This window comes from Hoplias malabaricus, chromosome 5, assembly GCF_029633855.1.
Source record: "Hoplias malabaricus isolate fHopMal1 chromosome 5, fHopMal1.hap1, whole genome shotgun sequence".
NCBI lineage: Eukaryota > Metazoa > Chordata > Actinopteri > Characiformes > Erythrinidae > Hoplias > Hoplias malabaricus.
In genome coordinates this window covers 55,730,888-55,750,910 of record NC_089804.1, presented here as the reverse complement: position 1 = coordinate 55,750,910, position 20,023 = coordinate 55,730,888, and the positions used below count along the sequence as shown (strand labels likewise).

At 41.9% G+C, this 20,023-nt stretch overlaps 1 protein-coding gene across 4 annotated transcripts in view; it reads left to right on the top strand.

The window, feature by feature from the left end:
- Positions 1-2,540: 2,540 nt before the first annotated feature.
- The window catches only part of si:ch73-181d5.4 (death-inducer obliterator 1), a 34,321-nt gene continuing 16,838 nt past the window's right edge, over positions 2,541-20,023 (top strand). For 2 of the 4 annotated variants that reach the window (XM_066673293.1, XM_066673291.1), the window contains exons 1-6: positions 2,541-2,607; positions 4,403-4,729; positions 5,074-5,626; positions 5,782-6,091; positions 6,801-7,055; positions 8,304-8,508. In XM_066673293.1, the coding sequence (XP_066529390.1) occupies positions 4,420-4,729; positions 5,074-5,626; positions 5,782-6,091; positions 6,801-7,055; positions 8,304-8,508 (1,633 nt within the window). In that variant the 5' untranslated portion in view covers positions 2,541-2,607; positions 4,403-4,419. Of the gene's footprint in view, positions 2,608-3,017; positions 3,087-3,249; positions 3,315-4,402; positions 4,730-5,073; positions 5,627-5,781; positions 6,092-6,800; positions 7,056-8,303; positions 8,509-20,023 lie in introns of those variants that run through there. The other 2 variants (XM_066673292.1, XM_066673294.1) reach the window with 2 other exon arrangements.

Below are 20,023 nucleotides of genomic sequence, written 5' to 3'. Positions count from 1 at the left end.
AGAACACACCAGACTCCTCACAGACAGTCACCCGGAGCGGGAATCGAACCCACAACCTTCAGGTCCCTGGAGCTGTGTGACACTACCTGCTGCACCACCCTTTTCTTGCATTTACAAGTTTAATTTCTTACACTTAGAATGTTTAAGCTGATTTTATTCCACCAAAACTCTCATAATATATATTCCACGATGGTTTTCAAACTCCATATATATTTTAAAATTAAGCAGGCTGTTTTCTGTTACTATGCCTACTATTTACTTACTATTTAAGATAAATGAGCACTGTGTGGATTGCCTGTGCCTCATTTGCACTGAAACCCTCCATCTTACTTCGGTATGGGGAAGAGGGCGTGGTTAAAATGATGTAGTGATGAATGGGTGGAGATATGTAAATATAATCATGATTTAATCAGAACAAAAATACACTGAATACAAAATTATTATGGACATCTGCACACACTCATCCCGTCACTCACACCCGTGGACAGTTTCACACACTCATCCATTCACTCACTCACAATTGTGTGGTAGGGACACTACTTGTTCTATTCTGAGAACAATCAAATATTAATCTTGTGTTTTGAGACTTTTTAAATGTTTCTGCTGCCACCTTCTGGAGCCTGATACACAGTGCAGCAAGGAATATTAAAGAAAAATACCACAAATTATTCTAAATACTCTGCATTATTAAACAAAGTCACCAAGAGGGATTTGATATGTAATGTTCTGGAGAAATTGCTTTGTATTTATTGCTAAATTACACACTCCTTCACGTTCCAATGAACGGTTACTGTTGACCGTTTACAAAGGGTGTCTAATATTTGATTGCACAAAGGAGTAGTTCCAAATGTGATGACTACATTAAAGTTCTTGAAGTAATGCCGTGTTTTTTTTTACCAGGTCATTTAACAGCAAACTCCAGACAGCAGTGCAGTGATGATAAATGTTATGATACACAGAACTATGAGGTCTAAAAGAAAAATCCCAGCTGTACACTAGCAATGATTTTAATTCAATTTCTTTTCAAATATTATTTGTCATTAATGTAAATGTTTTCTTTCTGGAATCTATGAATATTAGCTGCTGAAGAAGCAGCAGCCTATGGGGATCCTAATGAATATTTAAGGTAATTTAATCATGGTTAATTTTTAATAGTGCTTAGCAGCACAAAGATGTGGCACGGTGGCGCAGCAGGTAGTGTCGCAGTCAGCTCCAGGGGCCTTGAGTTTGTGGGTTCAACTCCCGCTCCGGGTGAGTGTCTGTGAGGAGTGTGGTGTGTTCTCCCTGTGTCTGCGTGGGTTTTCTCCGGGTGACTGTCTGTGAGGAGTGTGTTGTGTTCTCCTTGTGTCTGTGTGGGTTTTCTCCGGGTGACTGTCTGTGAGGAGTGTGTTGTGTTCTCCCTGTGTCTGCGTGGGTTTTCTCCAGGTGACTGTCTGTGAGGAGTGTGGTGTGTTCTCCCTGTGTGTGCGTGGGTTTCCTCCGGGTGACTGTCTGTGAGGAGTTGGTGTGTTCTCCCCGTGTCCGTGTGGGTTTCCTCCGGGTGCTCCGGTTTCCTCCCACAGTCCAAAAACACACTTTGGTAGGTGGATTGGTGACTCAAAAGTGTCCGTAGGTATGAGTGAATATGTGAGTGTGTGTCGCCCTGTGAAGGACTAGCACCCCCTCCAGGGCGCCCAATGATTCCAGGTAGACTCTGGACCCACCGCGACCCTGAACTGGATAAGGGTTACAGATAATGAATGAATGAATGAAAGCTGAGAATTGAACAGGTGTGTTTTGTCTTTTCATAATTAATTAAATTAAGGCCAACATACCCATTTATTACAATAAACAATATCTAGCCTAATAATGTAATGGTCGATTATATACACTTACCAGCCATGAGTTAAAAAACTTTACAGTACTTTACAGTGTGTTATAAATAAATAAGAGGAAATAAAAAAGTTGAGTGTTCCGTTTCTGTGTGGCGCAAGGAGAACTGGATACTTTTTTCCCGCTGTTTATAAGCTCAGTAGGATGGCTCAGAACTCAGGAACATTCACACACCTGTGTTCTATCTCACTCTTATCTGACCAGGCCGTAAACATAAACCATGGATAAACCACGACTCTGTCCTGACGTTTTCTGTTTAACTCTGAGCGCCAAGGTTTTAATTACCCTAAATGGAACTGTTCCAAAAAAACAGAGTTATTTTGGTGAAAAGGGACTAACAGACACATTCACTCCCCTCACCCCTCACAAGTACCCTACTGCCACCAGTCATCCGTCCTTGGACCACTTTTGGCAGGTACTAACAACAGCACACTTGGAACACCTCACAAGACCTGAGTTTTGGAACGGCCAAGAACGTTCTCTCACTCCCTGTTACATCTAATCCCTAAATCAGTTCATCACTGACTTCTGGAAGCGGTGGTTTTAATCTTGTGGCTGGTCGCTGTGGGCTGATTCTCCTCCAGTCCTGCTGCAGTGCTGCTGTTTTTCGCCTCCATTTTGACCGCTTGTTTTTGCCCGGTTACGTCACGCCCCCGCCTCCGTCTTGTGTTTGACAAAATGGAAGCTCGCAGAGTGTAGAATCCTCGGCGCGCGGAGGTTAGTTCTGCGGCACGTGTAAGTGTTCCCATGGCAACAGCAGCAGCCCTCGATTTAAATATTAACGTGTTTTAACGGATTAATCTTCGTTTAAAAATGATACCGTTACACCAGCGAACTAATGGTGGCCCGGCCTAGCCGCTTAGTGCTAACCATCACAGTACAAAAGACTGCGTTTGGAGGGAAACACCATCACAAACTGGAACACAACAGCATTAAACACTATATTTTAGACCATTAATTACACCAGTCCTATGTTACGTCCGACTTAAATTCATTATGTCCTGTTTTCCGACTTAATCTCCACTAGTTAGAGGTTTGTTTATAGTATAGAGCTGCTTTACCTAGTGGAAATGGCGTCTAACCCGATTTGACGTCTCTTTTTCCTTTTGACAAAACATATCACTGTAAATATTTATAAATAACACACGCCTTCTTATGAAAAATGTATCAGTCTAATGTAAAGTTATTTAGCCGTCTTATTAGCTCTCTGTAAGGTAACAGTCACTCATTTCATAATGATGTGGATGTTTTTGCCTGTTTAAATATTTAGTTTCTTGGTGTTTGTATTTAACTGTATTTAATTAATTAATTAATTATACTAAACAGCTTCAGACAATGTTTTATCTTTTAATTTGGTGAAATATTTCGGCCTAACAGCATTTTCCAAAGACACCCTGAAGATTAATTTCCGCAGTCAAAGTTCTCAAAAATACATCTCTGCGGTAAGGTTTTTTTTAAAGTTTAGTTTAAAACCAAAATATAAAAATGTTTAAAAATGATTGATGCATGTACTTTGATTTGAACTAGGAAATGGCACCTAACACGGGCGGTTCCTTCATTAAGGTTTGTTAGTGACAGGGAGGAAATTTCTCTATTCCCTACATTGCATAGATGAAAATGTTATTGTTGTTGTAAGATCATTTTATGCCACTATTATTAAAATGCAATGACACACATTTTTAGGAGCAAGGAATCTTTGGCAAAAACATAGTTGTTAAGAATATTGGAATTGTAAAAACACATATGAATATCTTAAATAAATAAAAGATAAATTAGATATAGCCTAATCACTGTGTCCCCCCCCCCCTTTCTTTTTGTCAGTGTGTCCTTTTTACCCTCAAAATGTAGTGCACTTTTATCTAGGTGATTAGTACATCTTCTGTAGCATGCAACTTCAATGAGTTTAAGAATCTGACTTATTTGTAAGTCTATGGATACATTTTGTAATGCTTCACAGTGTTGGTCTTCCACAAGGATGCAGCCATGTAGGTTTAGTATTAGAATCTCTGATACATCTGGTCCACTAGGTCTCAGTACAATGGTTGTTTCATGACATGAGTAACTCAATGATTTGTCCTTTGTTTAATCATTCATTCATTCTTTCATTATCTGTAATCCTTATCCAGTTCAGGGTCGCGGAGAGTCCAGAGCCTACCTGGAATCATTGGGAGCAAGGCAGGAATACACCCTGGAGGGGGCACCAGTCCTTCACAGGGCAACACAGACACACACATTCACTCACACCTACGGACACTTTGGAGTCACCAATCCACCTACCAATGTGTGGTTTTGGACTTTGGGAGGAAACCGGAGCACCCGGAGGAAACCCACGCAGACACAGGGAGAACACACCACACGCCTCACAGACAGTCACCCGGAACGGGAATCGAACCCACAACCCCCAGGTCCCTGGAGCTGTGTGACTGCGACACTAACCTGCTGCACCACCGTGCTGCCCCTTTGTCTAATCAAGTTCATTCAAAATTTCAAATTCCTAAATTAATTTTTCTCATTTATTTCCTACATACAGTGATCAAAAATAGCAGAATGGAGGAAAGTGGAGTGAATCCAGTGGAGGAATCCTCCTCAAAAGAAGTGACTAAAAGATGGAGTTTCCGGAGAAGTACGATTGCCAGACGGGAGTTTATGGAAGAAATAGGAAACCTGGACATTAGCACCGTCTCAGCACCTCGCAGAGTCTCGAGGCAGGGTCGAGGCAAAGGAAAAGTTCAAGATAAGGGCAAAGAAACCAGTGGGACTGCCTTGACTTCTCCAGCTCCAAAACGAGGAGTTAGGAGAAGTGCTCCAGCGAACCTCTCTTCGGTACCTTCGCCGGTAATGATGGATGAAGATATAGGTGGGCAATGAGAACAGACCTTAAGATTATAATACATTTTGTTAGCGTGATAACAACAAATATGTTTTTCTGACTATAATATGTATGTCCTTGTTACCTAAAAAACACTGCTACTACTACATTTGGAAATTGTCTGCAGGTGTGTGTGTGAGAGTGACTGGATGAGGAATGGATGAATGAATGCATGATTGTTATAATAAAGGTCACCGTGCTTATAGTTTTTGATTATATGTTTAATTATTTAACATTAATAGCACAGTATATCTAATATGTTCTGCACTGGAATTTTATTGAAACATTTCTTTCACTATTTTCATATTTCTGTTATATCAACCCTCCCCTAGACGGACAAACTAACCTGGAACTTGGTGGTGGTGGGGGTGATTGTTTTGCTGATTTAGATGCCAACCCAGAAAAATCTCAAAATTCAAACGCTAATCCTCACTCTTCTGTGGCACCTGAGACTGCTTTAGACATTGCAGCTGCTTTATCGGACAGAGCTGAAGACAGCGATGATCTCACCCTCCTAGAGCTTCAGGAACGAGCCAGGAGCAGGCAAAAACCCAAAGAGACCAAAAGTTTGTGTTTTACTGACTTACACTTGAACACTAACACTGTAAATAATGATCTAGCGAAAGCGCATGAGCCAAAAAGTTGTATACAAACAGAAAACAGTTATCTGCCTGGAGACGCGTCATCTCCTTGCTCTGCTGGAAAAGTCAGTAGACACTCAGCTACATTAAAAACAGGACAAACCCCATTGAGTGGTTGCAGAAAGAATGAAGATGAAGAAGGACAGAGAGAGGAAGATGCTTTTAGAGCCTTACATGACACCAGCAGTGAGGATAATGACCCCAATGCACTGTATTGTATTTGTCGGCAGAAGCATAATAATAGGTAAGTGGGAAAACAACATTTGTGACTGACGTTACCAAAACCAGTATCACAAATTATTTATTGATCAGCCCAGTGCTGAATATCTATATACTTTTTCTGATAAAATGCCATGGTTGAGAACACTATTTAGACGGTCCTGTTTTTCCCCACACCAGGTTTATGATCTGTTGTGACCGTTGTCAGGAGTGGTTTCACGGTGACTGTGTGGGGATCTCTGAGGCTCGAGGTCGTCTCCTGGAGGAAAACGAAGAGGATTATATCTGTCCTTCCTGTTCTCCCTGTCAGAGTCCTGTTGATGTCCTGAAGCAGCCCGTTTTCTCCAGAGCAGCTCTGAGCAGCTCGTCCGAGAGCCTTTTTTCAACTTCAGCGGGAGAGGACAGGACGAGCGAGGACGAGTGCATTCGAGGAAAGATCCGCAAGGCCACCACAAGCAGCAGCAAGAAGAGATTCAGGATTTTCAAATCGGTAAAATCTGTCTGTCTAGAATTTACTTGGCTCTATGGTTTTATTTAGAACACCCTGTTCTTATCTGTTGAGACTGACAGTATTTGGTTAATACCTAGCTGGGGTATTTATTTAAAATTCTGTGAAGTTCATAGTGACAGTTCACATTGCATATTTTAATTAAAGCTTTGGGAACCTGTAAAACCCAGTGATTAAAACCAGCTGCAGGAGCATAAACTGCTCTGACTGTCCTTCGTAAAACCTTCAACCTTGTTTATTTTGGAGCCAGCCACGCTGTCTTCTCTCACTCATCGATCTCGCTCTCTCTAGTGATCTGACCATGCAGGGTAAGCAGCCAATTTGATTGGCTTAGTTGAGAAAAGGTATTGGCTTATTAACTGGACTAGCTGTACCTGTTATCTATGGCCAGAACTGTCTGACATAATAATGCTTCATGAAACAGGACAATTATTATTTGGTCTGGACTGAGGTCTGACATTTGATAATGTGTGGTATAGATCATGCTGGTTAGCTAGCTTTATAACGTACTTTATACACTATGTTATAATAGTTTCACAACTACTTGTTAGAGAGTAGCTAGAGGGAAAAATATTGGCTTTTTTTTTCTCCTAACGTTCATTTTTAAAATGATTTCTCCTTTGAACTTGACTTCTCTCTGAGTTTAACCTTTGCTGTTGTTCTGTGAGCTGAGCTTTGAGTTTTCTCTCAGGTGGAGGTTGTAGCAGCTGTGATGGAGCCTGAGAAAGAGGAAAAGAAGGTGAAGAAGGAAAAGACTGAGGAAAAAGCAGCTATTCCTAAGTGTATTGGTCCAGGCTGCTTCAACGATGCGCTGCCTGAGTCAGTCTACTGTGGCCATCAGTGCATCATTAAACACGCTGCTGTGGCCATGCAGAACATCACTGAACCTAAAACACAACCTCAGCCACAGATACAGACCAAACCTGCACCTAAACCTGTCCCTAAGGTAAAACTGCTCAGCTGCATCCTAATATTTACCTTCAGCTGATGACAACTGTCTCTTTTGTCTTTTTAATTGTATCATTTAAATAGATTCAGACTTTAGACTGTTATTAAGAGCATCCATAGGACCAATATTATGTTCAGTTGTTGGTAATCTCATGGATGTTGTGGCCAGTTTTAGTCATTTATTATAGCAGCAGATTTTAAAGTTAATATACCTCATGAAAATCAGATTTCTCCCCCTGTGTAAACAGCCCTGTTCAGAACGGTTGCTTTCAGTGCCTGTTCCTTTAAATGATGATGAGCCACTCGCTGTTCACCCCGACTCAAGCTCTGGTTTTTAGCCGTTTTCCCTCAGTTGTCTTTCATCTCCGTTCTCTTGTTATCCATTTTTACTCAGTGCTCTTATTTCTTAATCTGATTTATTAGTGCGGCACGGTGGCGCAGCAGGTAGTGTCGCAGTCACACAGCTCCAGGGGCCTGGAGGTTGTGGGTTCGATTCCCACTCCGGGTGACTGTCTGTGAGGAGTTGGTGTGTTCTCCCTGTGTCCGCGTGGGTTTCCTCCGGGTGACTGTCTGTGAGGAGTGTGGTGTGTTCTCCCTGTGTCTGCATGGGTTTCCTCCGGGAGACTGTCTGTGAGGAGTTGGTGTGTTCTCCCTGTGTCCGCGTGGGTTTCCTCCAGGTGACTGTCTGTGAGGAGTGTGGTGTGTTCTCTCTGTGTCCGCGTGGGTTTCCTCCGGGTGCTCCGGTTTCCTCCCACAGGCCAAAACAGTAGTTGGATTGGTGACTCAAAAGTGTCCGTAGGTGTGAATGTGTGAGTGTGTGTGTTGCCCTGTGAAGGACTGGCGCCCCCTCCAGGGTGTATTCCCGCCTTGCGCCCAATGATTCCAGGTAGGCTCTGGACCCACCGCGACCCTGAACTGGATAAGGGTTACAGATAATGAATGAATGAATGAATGAATTATTAATCTGATATAGCAAACCTCGTGTTGAATTTATAAACCTCAGATAAAAAAAATATCAATTACTTAAGCAGTAAGCTTTCAAAAGGCTGTGATTTACAATGATTTTTACCGTACACACAGATGTTATTTACTCTCTTGTTTTATTTTTTTTATTATATATTTATTTTTTTAATATTTTTTATTTACTCTATGTTCTGATATTTTTTAAAACTAGTCAGTATTTTTTGGGAAACATTTGTGAATGAAATGTAAATAATTGCTCACTTTACCATGTGTGTGATTACAGATTCAGAAGAAGATCTTTCTTGAAAAGCTGTTTAAAAGGAAGCCTGTGGAGAAGGTAGTTAAAGAAGAGGATGGAGGCAGCAAGTCTGGGGTGAAGGTAGAAATTGAGAAGCATGTCTCAGCTCTACAGCCCAGCGACAGCGAGCCCAAAGCAGCGGGGCTCAAGGAGTCTGAAGCAATCTCTCCTTCGGTGTTTTACAAATCCAGTATGTATCTCACAGGGTTTACAGTATACATAGGTTCACCACACACTCCTCACACTGCCTCAACACTTCAACCTGAAGCCTATACCCAGCGAACACAGCTGCTTAGAATTGGCCTGAGTTTGCTGAGGTGGTTTATCTCAGTTCTTTGGCAGCAGCCTAGACACATTTTGCAAAAATCTGCAAAACACATTCAGAATTAACAAAAAAGAGCATAATAAATCTCCCCTGCACTCTTAAACAGGTAAGTACACAAATGTGTAACTAATTATACGGACTCTAAACAAATTAAAAATGGATTATTTAAAGCCAGCGTTAAGTTATTTTAGCCTGATTTTTAACATTGAAATCGTAAACAGTAAAAAGTACGTAGCGTGTAGTGTAGTTTTTTGTTAATGTGTTAGTATGTGCAAAGCACAGTTATGTCTGCACAAGGTAAGTTCTAGAAACTACCACATGCTCACTACATTTCTCACACACACAAATGGTTATCCCTAGTCCTTTTTCTAGTTTACATCAGGGCAGACTCTGAAGACTGCACAACTGCCAAGCTAATATGCGTAACGGAAGAACATGAATTCAGTGTTCATTCCATTTCAGCACCAACTTTAAGTTTGTGCAGTGTGATCACAGGGCTTTCAGTGTTTGCCTCACAAAAGGCAGGTTTTAGTCTCACAAAATTATGCAGGAATCAATACCTTAAAAGGTGTCTAGTGTACCCAAGGCTTAAATATACTCAGATGTATACTGTGTAAAATAAAGAACAGTGGCTCCACAAACAAAAATACTTCTCTGAACCCTCTAAAATGTTCAGATTGTTTTTTTTTTTTTTTTTTTATTCTGTAACCTCTTAAGGGTCCTGAGTTGGCACACATTTCAAGACTCTCATAGTTACAGCATGTACAAATTTATTGGATTTAGTAAAATAATAGTTACTCAAAAATTGTTATATCTTAAAAGAAAGTCTTCAGATTTTAATTAAATAACAAGGTACTCATATTTATATTATTTTCACATAAGTTTTTGTCTGTCATAAAGATGTCGCAATTTTGTCTATTCTCTTTTCTACCATTTCAAATAAGGTGTTTGGCTAGCTACCTTCTCAAGAGGTACAGGCAGCAGGTTTGATCACTTAAATAATAGTAAATAATAGTAAAACCAAGCTAAACCAATGCCTGTAAACAATTTTGATCCATTAAATCATATGTTTTGTTAAACTTTTCAGTTGAGGGCACCTTAAGACAGCTGCAAAATGCATGTCCAGTGTGAACCACTTTTATATTTTTTTATTATTATTATTTTTAATTTTTATTTATTTATTTATTTATTTATTTTGGTACAGAAATGAGGACCATGCGTCTCACATTTCCAAGTGTAGAAACCACAAAAACACCAACGTACCCCACAAACACTTCTACTACCTACAAATCAGGTTCCTTTGGGCAAAAATTCTATTTTGACCAAATCTCTGGTTAATACTATTGTTTTTGTTTTGGCAGTGTTGAGATATATACAGGGTAAACTCCAAAAAATGTGTACTAATCCTGCTGTGAAGAAATGCCAACTGGCTGTGAGCAAATGGCATCACCTCACCTGAAAAAGTGCAAATATATAAACACTTACTTAGCCTAAGTGCAAAAAACTTTCCAAGCTAAAGTAATATAAGCCCCTTTCAGTCATGCACGGTAACCCAGAACGTTACATGGAGTAGCTGTGTATGTGAACGCAAACCTCTGTAACAGTTGTACCAGAGTTTATCCTGCCACCTCCTAGTAAAAAGTCTGAGTAATGTCCAAGTGAGCACATGTGTGAATAGGGTCGGTATTGCTCTGAAGAATTCACAGGAAATTCATGCTGTGCCTGCTGCACGAGCGCTGTCCTATTCCTGAACCACCGGCAGGTGTGGACCTGATTCCCAGGTGTTTTCCTGAGATCATATGTGGAAAAGGCTATAGTGTGTACACATCTCAAAAGCAGCTTCTTAATAAATAAAACACCCAGAAAAGACTTGACAATATCATTCATTCACTCATTGTCTGTAACCACTTATCCAGCTCAGGGTGGCGGTGGGTCCGTAGCCTACCTGGAATCACTGGACTCAAGGCGGGAACACACCCTAGAGGGGGCGCCAGTCCTTCGTAGGGCGACACACACTCACACATACACTCATACCTATGGACACCTTTGAGTAGCCAATGTCTATTTAGACCATGGGAGGAAACCCATGCAGACACATGGAGAACACACCAAACTGCTCACAGACAGTCACCAGGAGCGTGTCTTTGACAATATCAGTACATCAATATACAGAATATACCAAACAGTTGTTTTTTTCATGTTTTGTTACATGAACTATGTCCAGTCCAGTTCTGTAGAGCCTTGGTCCATCACAGTTTAGTGATTTTTCCGGCTCAAAGTCTCCTGCCTCAACTTGACAATTATTAACCAGTGCTAGCAGGGATATGAAAGCAAGGCACTCACTAAACTGGACTAGACTTTGGAATTGGACACCCCTGACACAGTTGTTCATGAAAGAGACCAGTGGGACAGATGAATTGTCCAAAACACAAAGGCAAATGTGTTTTTCCGGGAGGTTCCAGACATAGCTGCTTTTTAGACCTTTTTGGACTGCTGATTTAAATGAAGATGAAACATTCTGTTGGATTCCATCACTTCTAAAATATTTAAAGTTCATCCCACACCACTAAATTTTAGCTCCCACATTGTAAACACTTGACATGCTTCTGTTTATGTAAGAACACATGCATTCTCCAACTCCTGTTTCAATTAATCTGTACTTTTGCTGGCACATGAGGTGCTTGTATAGCATCCCACCAGGAAACAAATGGTGCTTTTCCACTGCACGCGATCTGCTCGGCTTGGCTCATCTTGACTTGATTTTACATGGGCGCTCGCTCGCATCTTGGAGCTTGTGACATGGCAAAACCCATCTCTAATAGGAACTGCATGAATTGAAAACCACAACAACGCTGCCGGTAACGGTAGGCGCTGTTTACTCATTGGCTGTTCGCATGTTTTTGTTTTTGTTTTTTAGACTGAACTTGGCACTGCTTCACAGTTCTAACAGATCAGTTTTCCTTGTCGCACATTTGGCTTCTGCTGGGGATATTTGTCGGCCACCAACCCAAGGACCGTTTGAACCTCTTCAAAACTCCTCTTGGTAATGTTAGGAGCTGCCATGGTGTGTAGGATAAAAACAAATGTGAAAGCTGCTGTCAATTATGCAGAGTTTACTCTTCACCAATTAGAACCTACATGGCTCGGTTGGAACTATGTGAGCAAGGACTAAATAAAGTACCCTGTTGCAGGGACCAGGACCAGATATGACCAGTGAAAATAAAACAAAAGAGCGGAGTTGAGTTGTGTAGGTTCCATGCAGTGGGAAAATCACCAAAAAGCACTATCAGACTTCCCAACTGCTCCTAGCCTTAGAAGGAATCTTTCTATCTTGAAGGGCATTTATGTTCTCAAATTGTGCTTTTTCCACAGCATGGTACCTGCTCTAATAGATTTGGCTCTTTTCTGCTTTTTCAGCAATTGCAAATTTAGTACTTGGTATTTGTAACTAGATACATTTTTTTTAGTACCAGCTCTCTTGTGGTTCCAAGCAAACCATGTAGGGACTAAACGTGAAATTGCATGTAAATTAGCAGATTGCAGATTGGCCAGCATTGTCATTCACTGCTAAATTCAGACACCCAGAACAACACAACTACAGTTTAGATAACATTTTGTTTTTATTCTACTCACGATGGCAGCTTGTAAAATTACACAGTGGTTTTTTTAATGGGTTCAAACACTTCTTGGGTTGGTGTCCAAGAAAAGAATCCAGTGAGAGCTGGATGCTGTAACAAAGAAGGACCACACCGTGAAAAATCTCCATAATCGGTTGGGGAAAGTGTCTACTGGGAGTAAGCCATACTAAACCTCCGACTGTTCCATGTTCCAAGACGCATTTCAATTTTTTGTCACAATACTATAAAATGGAGTCATCAAACAGGAACAACCTGCCCCAGGCTTCCTATTTTAAATGTTGCCATGTAGAATCAATGGCTTCTTTTCCACTATAGGGCTCAACATGGGTGGTGACCACTCCAATGGTATTTCCTTCCAGAACAGTCACACTGGGCCATCACTAACACTCTTATTCATCCATCCAGCAGATTGAAAAGGGAACTGACCAATCACCAAAGTCCACAACACAATACAATCATTGTAACATTGAAGCCTCACAGTGAAAAGAAGCAAACATTCCCAAATAAACTCTAAAAGGCTCACACCCCCCCCCCCAACCCTCAAGTGTGAATGAGTGGAGAATATTCTGCAGACTCAACAATCACACACAGGCATGAACCTCTCTGGACTTTGTGATATTTCCACTGCACTAAAATACCGGGACCTTTGGCACCAAGGAGCTGGAACTGAGATTTTTTTCTTTGACCAGCAAGTTTACAAGATTGTCGCCAAAAGGACCTAACAGTACACTATCTTTTGTGACACATGCTGCCGAAGCCAGTGACAAATAGTTTACTTTTGCTGGTGAAGATAAAGTTAGCAAAGATGACTATAAGAAGTTTCTTTGTTAGAGGTTAGCTAAAGTATATGAGATAGGAAGTTACCCCATTAGCAGGTTGCTAGCCTCTGTAGAATGAGTCATTTTGATTGAATTTTCTTATTTGGTGAAAAATTATTCTTAAAAAAATGAATCATTCTATAGATAACAAAATCATTCTTGCATGATTACATAACCAAGTTTTTGCATAATAAATTGCAGGCGCAGCATTTTTAATAAATACATGTCAGCCAGTAATTGAACTAGAATACACCGTGCAAGTTACATTGGAACCTGTTTTAGTTCTAGTTTGTGTCAGTGCAGTGACAAAAAATTCACACGATCTCAGATACTACATATATATTACATTGAGTCAAAGTAGCATGACTTCTACCAATCCAGACGAATTCTGGCACACCAAGGTACTGTTCCCTTTACCACACTCTGAAGATCACTGTGGTGTTTGGAAGCAGGACATTAGCAGCAGATCCTTAAAAGTCTTATAGCTCCAACAGGTCCTACAGATTCTCTACAGATCTTGGGCAAGCTCAGACTCTGTCATGTTCCTCAAACTATTCCCCAACACTGTATACATTGTGTTAGGGAAAATGATCTGCTGAAACAGGACAGTCAGGGTTTCTCTGCAGAACATTGCCCAAAGCATCACACTCCCTCCACAACCTGCATAATAGGCACATGGTCATAAAGTTTTGGCTCATCAATGCGGATTTATATGGTGATCAGTCACAAGATTAGAACCACTCCCACGTGAAGGGAGTAACACTGATGATCTGGTTACAGTGCCCCCTGTTGAAGGCTAGGGCTGAATAGTCACTCTCTGAAGTTGATGTTGGAAGAATAAATGGTCATCATAAGGATCTGAGGCTACATTTTTAATATTCAATGTTTGGTCGGTGTCTCCAAAACACAGTCCTTGTGGAGTGTTTCCAATGTGCAGTGGTTAGTACGGACTAAAAGTGGTCCAAGGAATAACCAGCGAGAAAGGCATGGATGCCCAAGACTCATTGATGTATGAGGTTTTTGAAGGTCAGCCCATCTAGTCCTATCTTAGAGAAGCGCTACTGCAGCACACGCTGCTAAAAGAGTTAATGCAGCGCTGATAGAAAGGAGTTGGACCGCACAGGGATTGTGTGCCCATTCTCACTCCTACACTCTTTCTTTGGATGACTTTTGGTACTAACCAATATACACTGGGAACACCTCACAACACCAAAACCATATGACCATCACAATGTGACCCTTGTGTCCCTGACTTTACCCACCCCAATGTAATGTGTGCCATTATGTCATTATACAACACACAAGGAAATGTGTCTTCTGCATTTAACCTATTTGTGGTAGTAGAGGTTAGGTGCTTTGCTCAGCTGTGAACTGAGGCAGGAGGACAGTGCTGTGCTTTCACTCTCACCTCCCCCAGTTTCCCTACCGGTCATGGGAATCAAACCAGTAACCTTCCAGTCCTAAGACCTCTAACCATTAGATCACTGCTGCACCAACACCTCGACATGTGCCATTGTAATGAGAGTATAAGTAATACTCTCCACCTGTCAGTGGGTTTTAATCTTGTGGCTGATATATCAAAACATATACAAAGTTCAAGAAGTCTGGGATGCACCGGGTTAATTGGTATCCATAGACCTCTTCTCATACACCTTTACTCTTAGGCGAACGCACACCTCACCTCTGACATCTGACCAGTTCATACAGGGTATCTTTACACTTATATAGCGCCTTTCTAGACACCCAAGGACGCTTTACAATCCACACTGCTCAGAACACCCAATCCACACACACACACACACTGGTGAGAAGCGCAACACACAGCGTACTCTCGACCAGGAACGACCGTCCACCTGGAGGACTGCATTGGGCACTAGGGTTTAACACAGGATAGAGCGCCAATCCATATCACACACATTCACAGACATTCATTCATATACACACTCATTCACTCACATACCAGGAAATTTTTTTTTATTAGAGAAGCCAATTCACCTACCCTCCATGTTTTTGGACTGTGGGAGGAAACCGGAGCCCCCAGAGGAAACCCACGCAGACACAGGGAGAACATGGAAACTCCACCCAGATGGGACTTGAACCCAAGATCCCAGCGCTGGGAGGCGAACGTGCTCACCACTAAGCCCCTGTACCGGTTCATCGTATATTTCCTTTAGACCTCACTAGTGTGCACCGGAACATCATTTTAATGAAGCACCTTGCCATTTACATCACTTGAACACACAGGTTCTTCAATCCTTTGTGTGGTCATTGAATTTTGTCATGTGTAATTTAACCCTCTCATGCTGACATAAAATTTGGCATAACCAGAATAGTGTGTTTACAAATGGTGTGTGTACCCTAAGCATATTAAGCAACACTGGGCCACAGTCACACTGGGCTTGGTTGACTTTGGCTGTTAGTGACACTAAAGGAATGAATAGTAGTCTATATACATAGTCTGATCTGTTTGACTCCGATTCTCAGATCAGAATCACGGCTGTGTCTTTGTTAGATTCATATCTGAATCTGACCCTCACTTCTGTGGATAATTGAAAAGTACATAGCTAAAAAATATCTTAGAAAATGTCCCTTATTGCTGACTATCTCATGTTTTCAAAACCCATGCCTTCGTCCTTTTTGAAGTCGTAGAAGCCGTGGAATAAGATCATGGTCTTATTTGGAGTGTTGTGTATGGCACAAAATGACTGGCTACGTGGCATTATTTAAGTTCTCCACCAGAGTGGAGAAGTCTCCATTTTTGATCTTGGAAACCATAGTAGGGTCATGTTTGTTTATTAAATGCAGTTAAGACTAGATTTTAGAGAAGAAACCAAACAATACCTGACCAATTTAGGATCTTTTCATATCTCACCTTTTGACTTCCATCCTTCAAATATTGTCTGGTCTTCCAGTGTTCAAGAGACCACATTCGTGTCAGTCCTTCTGTACACTTCTCTCATACAGTGAATGTCTTCTGCACTTTCTGTAAGTGCTTCATCCTGATCAGGGTCATGGTGGTTGGAGCCGACCTGGAATCATCAGGCACAAGGAAGGAACACACCCTGAACAGGGCGCCAGTCCATCACGGGACATCACACACTCACCCAGTCGCTCACACCTCTGGGTAATTTCACACACTCACTCAGACACACACCTGTGACAATTTCACAAGTTTTGCTAAAGGTTAGAGAAAAGGACTAAGGACTGAAAGGTTGTGGGAGTGAAGAAACAGCACAGTCCTCCTCCCTCAATCCACAGCTAAAGGGTCTTTGAGCGAGGCACCGAACCCACAACTGTTCCCTGGGTCCCGCAGATTGTTGCCCACTGCTATGGGTGTGTGTTCACAGCCCCTAGTGCACTCGTGTTTGTCTGATAGAGACAGAGAGTGTACAACACACACACACACCTGTGGACAATTTCACAGCATCACCCAGTCACTCACACTTATGAACAGTTTTAGATTCTTTACAATCTTGTCGCTCACCCACTTACACCTTTGAACAATGACACACATTCAGACAGATCCACATATAAACCATAAACTAACGTGTGTTTAGACTGTGGGAGGAAAACGGAGAACCAGGAGGAAACCCACAGAGACACGTGGAGGACATGTCATTAGTTTCAGCTGAGAAGTAAATCATACAGCGTGTTAGCTTCTGTTTGAGTACACAGTATTAACTAACAATGCTGTGGTAATAACATCTGTGACATGGAAATGCCATCGAAAAATATTTAAAAAACAGAAAATCAAAACACTGTGCCTCCTGGACAACTCTGTACCTGTATTTGTGCCTTGGAACCTAGACAACATTTACACACACACACCTGAGCTGCTGGATACTGCAGCGAGAACATGGAGCAGAAACCTCCCTGAACCCTGCCATTCCTGGACTCCTCTTTGGCCCGAAGCTTTCTGACGAAGGGAACAAGAGGGAAGCACCAAACTCTGGAACAACATCAAGGATCTTCACTTCTAAATGCCTAGCTTTACACTGGCTCTGACATTCGCTCATGCAAACACAAGCCTGAGAGCAATCCTGCACACATTTAAGTTTTTAAAACTTGGTCTTTGAAAGCTCATGTTTCACAGACTTCCCGCTCCTTGGCCTTTTACACCTACATCTGAGACAATGCGTCTAAGCTCCTATGCACTTGAGAATGGCCACTAAGAGCATTTTCTCATTTTGGAACATGTTTGCACACAGATTTAGTCACTTGAAGGTGTCAGATGTCTTCAAGATGGTCAAAATATGGGGTGTTATCAGTTTAGGGATCTGGTTCCCAGTAGGAACAGGGCATATTTAAAAAAAAAAAAAAAAAAGGGGGGGGGGCTGTTTATTCAAAAACGTGAATGAAAAAATTATCTTTCATATAAATATATATCATCAGTCTCACTCCTATTTGTGATAGATGCATAAACTGGAGAGTGCATTTTGCGAATGTCACATTTTTGTTATATCAAGCAAGATTATCAAACCTTTTGACTTATGGGAAATTAATATATACATTCTTGTATCAGTGCTTCCCCTGTTTTACGGTAACAACACCAGTTACTGATGTTATGCAGCAGCTCCATTAACTATATATTCCTTCATTCATTCATTGTCTGTAACCCTTATCCAGTTCAGGGCGGTGGTGGGTCCGGAGCCTACCTGGAATCACTGGGCGCAAGGCGGGGAACACACCCTGGAGGGGGCGTCAGTCCTTCACAGGGCAACACACACTCAAACATTCAATCACACCTACGGACACTCCAATCTACCTACGGAGTCTCCAATCCACCTACCAACGTGTGTTTTTGGAGCGTGGGAGGAAACCGGAGCACCCGGAGGAAACCCACGCAGACACAGGGAGAACACACCACACTCCTTACAGACAGTCACCCGGAGGAAACCCACGCAGACACAGGGAGAACACACCACACTCCTCACAGACAGTCACCCGGAGGAAACCCACGCAGACACAGAGAGAACACACCATACTCCTCACAGACAGTCACCCGGAGGAAACCCACGCAGACACAGGGAGAACACACCACACTCCTCACAGACAGTCACCCGGAGGAAACCCACGCAGACACAGAGAGAACACACCATACTCCTCACAGACAGTCACCCGGAGGAAACCCACGCAGACACAGGGAGAACACACCACACTCCTCACAGACAGTCACCCGGAGTGGGACTCGACCCCACAACCTCCAGGACCCTGTGACAGGGATACTGTCTGCTGCACCACCAGGCCGCCCCAATAACTAGTATAATGTTCTCCAGAAAGTTAAGAGAATTTAGAGAAATATCTCTTTGCACGATCTCTCTTGGGACTTAATGGGACTCAGTGTCTATTAGACAGGTCAGAACTCAGGGAGGTCAGAACAGGACACAGGGAAAGAGAGATTCTTCTCTTCAGATATTCCAGGACAAGAATGGGAATTGCTTAGTTGAAGAAAGAGTAGTAGTCTACCCCTTTATTTGCATTGGAATGACAAACTTATCTGTAAGTTGTATTTTGCCTTTTCAAGAAGAGTTACCTTTATTAAAGAAACACTAGTATTTTTACAAATGGGTTAAGCGTCCTTTAAACCTAATGACTTTTATTTTTAAACTCAATGCTCTTTTAAAGAAACACTAGGTAATATTTTATGTTAAAGTTACAACTTCAGAATCATTGTGATACTTCACTGAGCTGTAACAGGGAGAACAGGGCCTCTGTTGTTGATACTCTGGGCTCAGCACTGCAGAAACCTTACTATGTACTGCATAAACACACAAAAGCCAGCAATTCTTTTTAGCAACACACACATTTGGGTCAGTGAGCACACACTCCTGGGGAGCAGTTTGGGGTGTAGGTGCATTGATGAAAGGCACTTTGTAGCTGTGTGTTTCATTTTCTTAAATGAAAATGTATTGTGATGTAATTATAGAAGAAAGACTTGTGACAGTTAAAGGGACACTAGGTAAGATTTCAGGTTTTTGATCCTGGGGCTTCCTTCTAGTGTAACACACATTTACAGCACTGTACTGAATAGGGAAGGTCTAGACTTCCTACTCTCCTCTATAAGATGTGTAGTGCAATTTCTGCAGTGCTGAGCCCAGAGTAGCAACAACAGAGGCTCTCTTCTCCCGGTTGCAGGTAAAATAATATTACATAGTGTTCCTTTAAGAGAAAATTATACAGTTATACAAAAAAACAAACAAACCAAGAATCTCAATTGTGTTAAGAGAGATGTGACGTCATACAGAGCACGTGACTGATTGTGATTCTTGCTGATACTTATTGTAGCATGTTTCCTTTGTATTATTCAGGTGTGATTGTTCTCAGCCTGTGTTTGAATGAGACAGGTTTATTTTAAAAGAGGCACTGGTTCCCTCTAGTGGTAATCACATGCATTTTATCCTCTGCTTTGAAGAACGCAGGTCAGTCTGGTGGTTGTAAGTAAATATTGGTTGTTTTGTATAGTTTTCAGTCTGACGGTTAATAATGATGACTGTACCTGGCTGGCTCCTCCTCAGCATAGAGAGTCTGTAAAATCCTCCACACTGATGCTGCCATAAATGTATGTAAACCTTAGATTCCTTAGTTCTGCTTAACACACATTGTTGACATAAATACATGGCGTTAACATACTGATGTTTATCACTCTCTCTAACTCTGGGGGACTGAATCTGCCTCACACACAAATTCAAGACCACACCGTTTTACATCAAAAGTGGGTGGTTCAGTTGTAGACAGCCCCTTCAAGCGCCTTGTTTTCAGTGTAGGAGAACTCAACTTCATCCCTTTGATTCCCTGGCTCTGTGGGGGCTCGCTGTTGATGCTGGAGCACACTGCACACTCCACCTGCTGCTCCTTGGTTTCAGCTGCTTGAAATGGGGTCTGTCTGGCTTGCTGCATCTGGCACCGGTGGAGAAGGAACAGGGC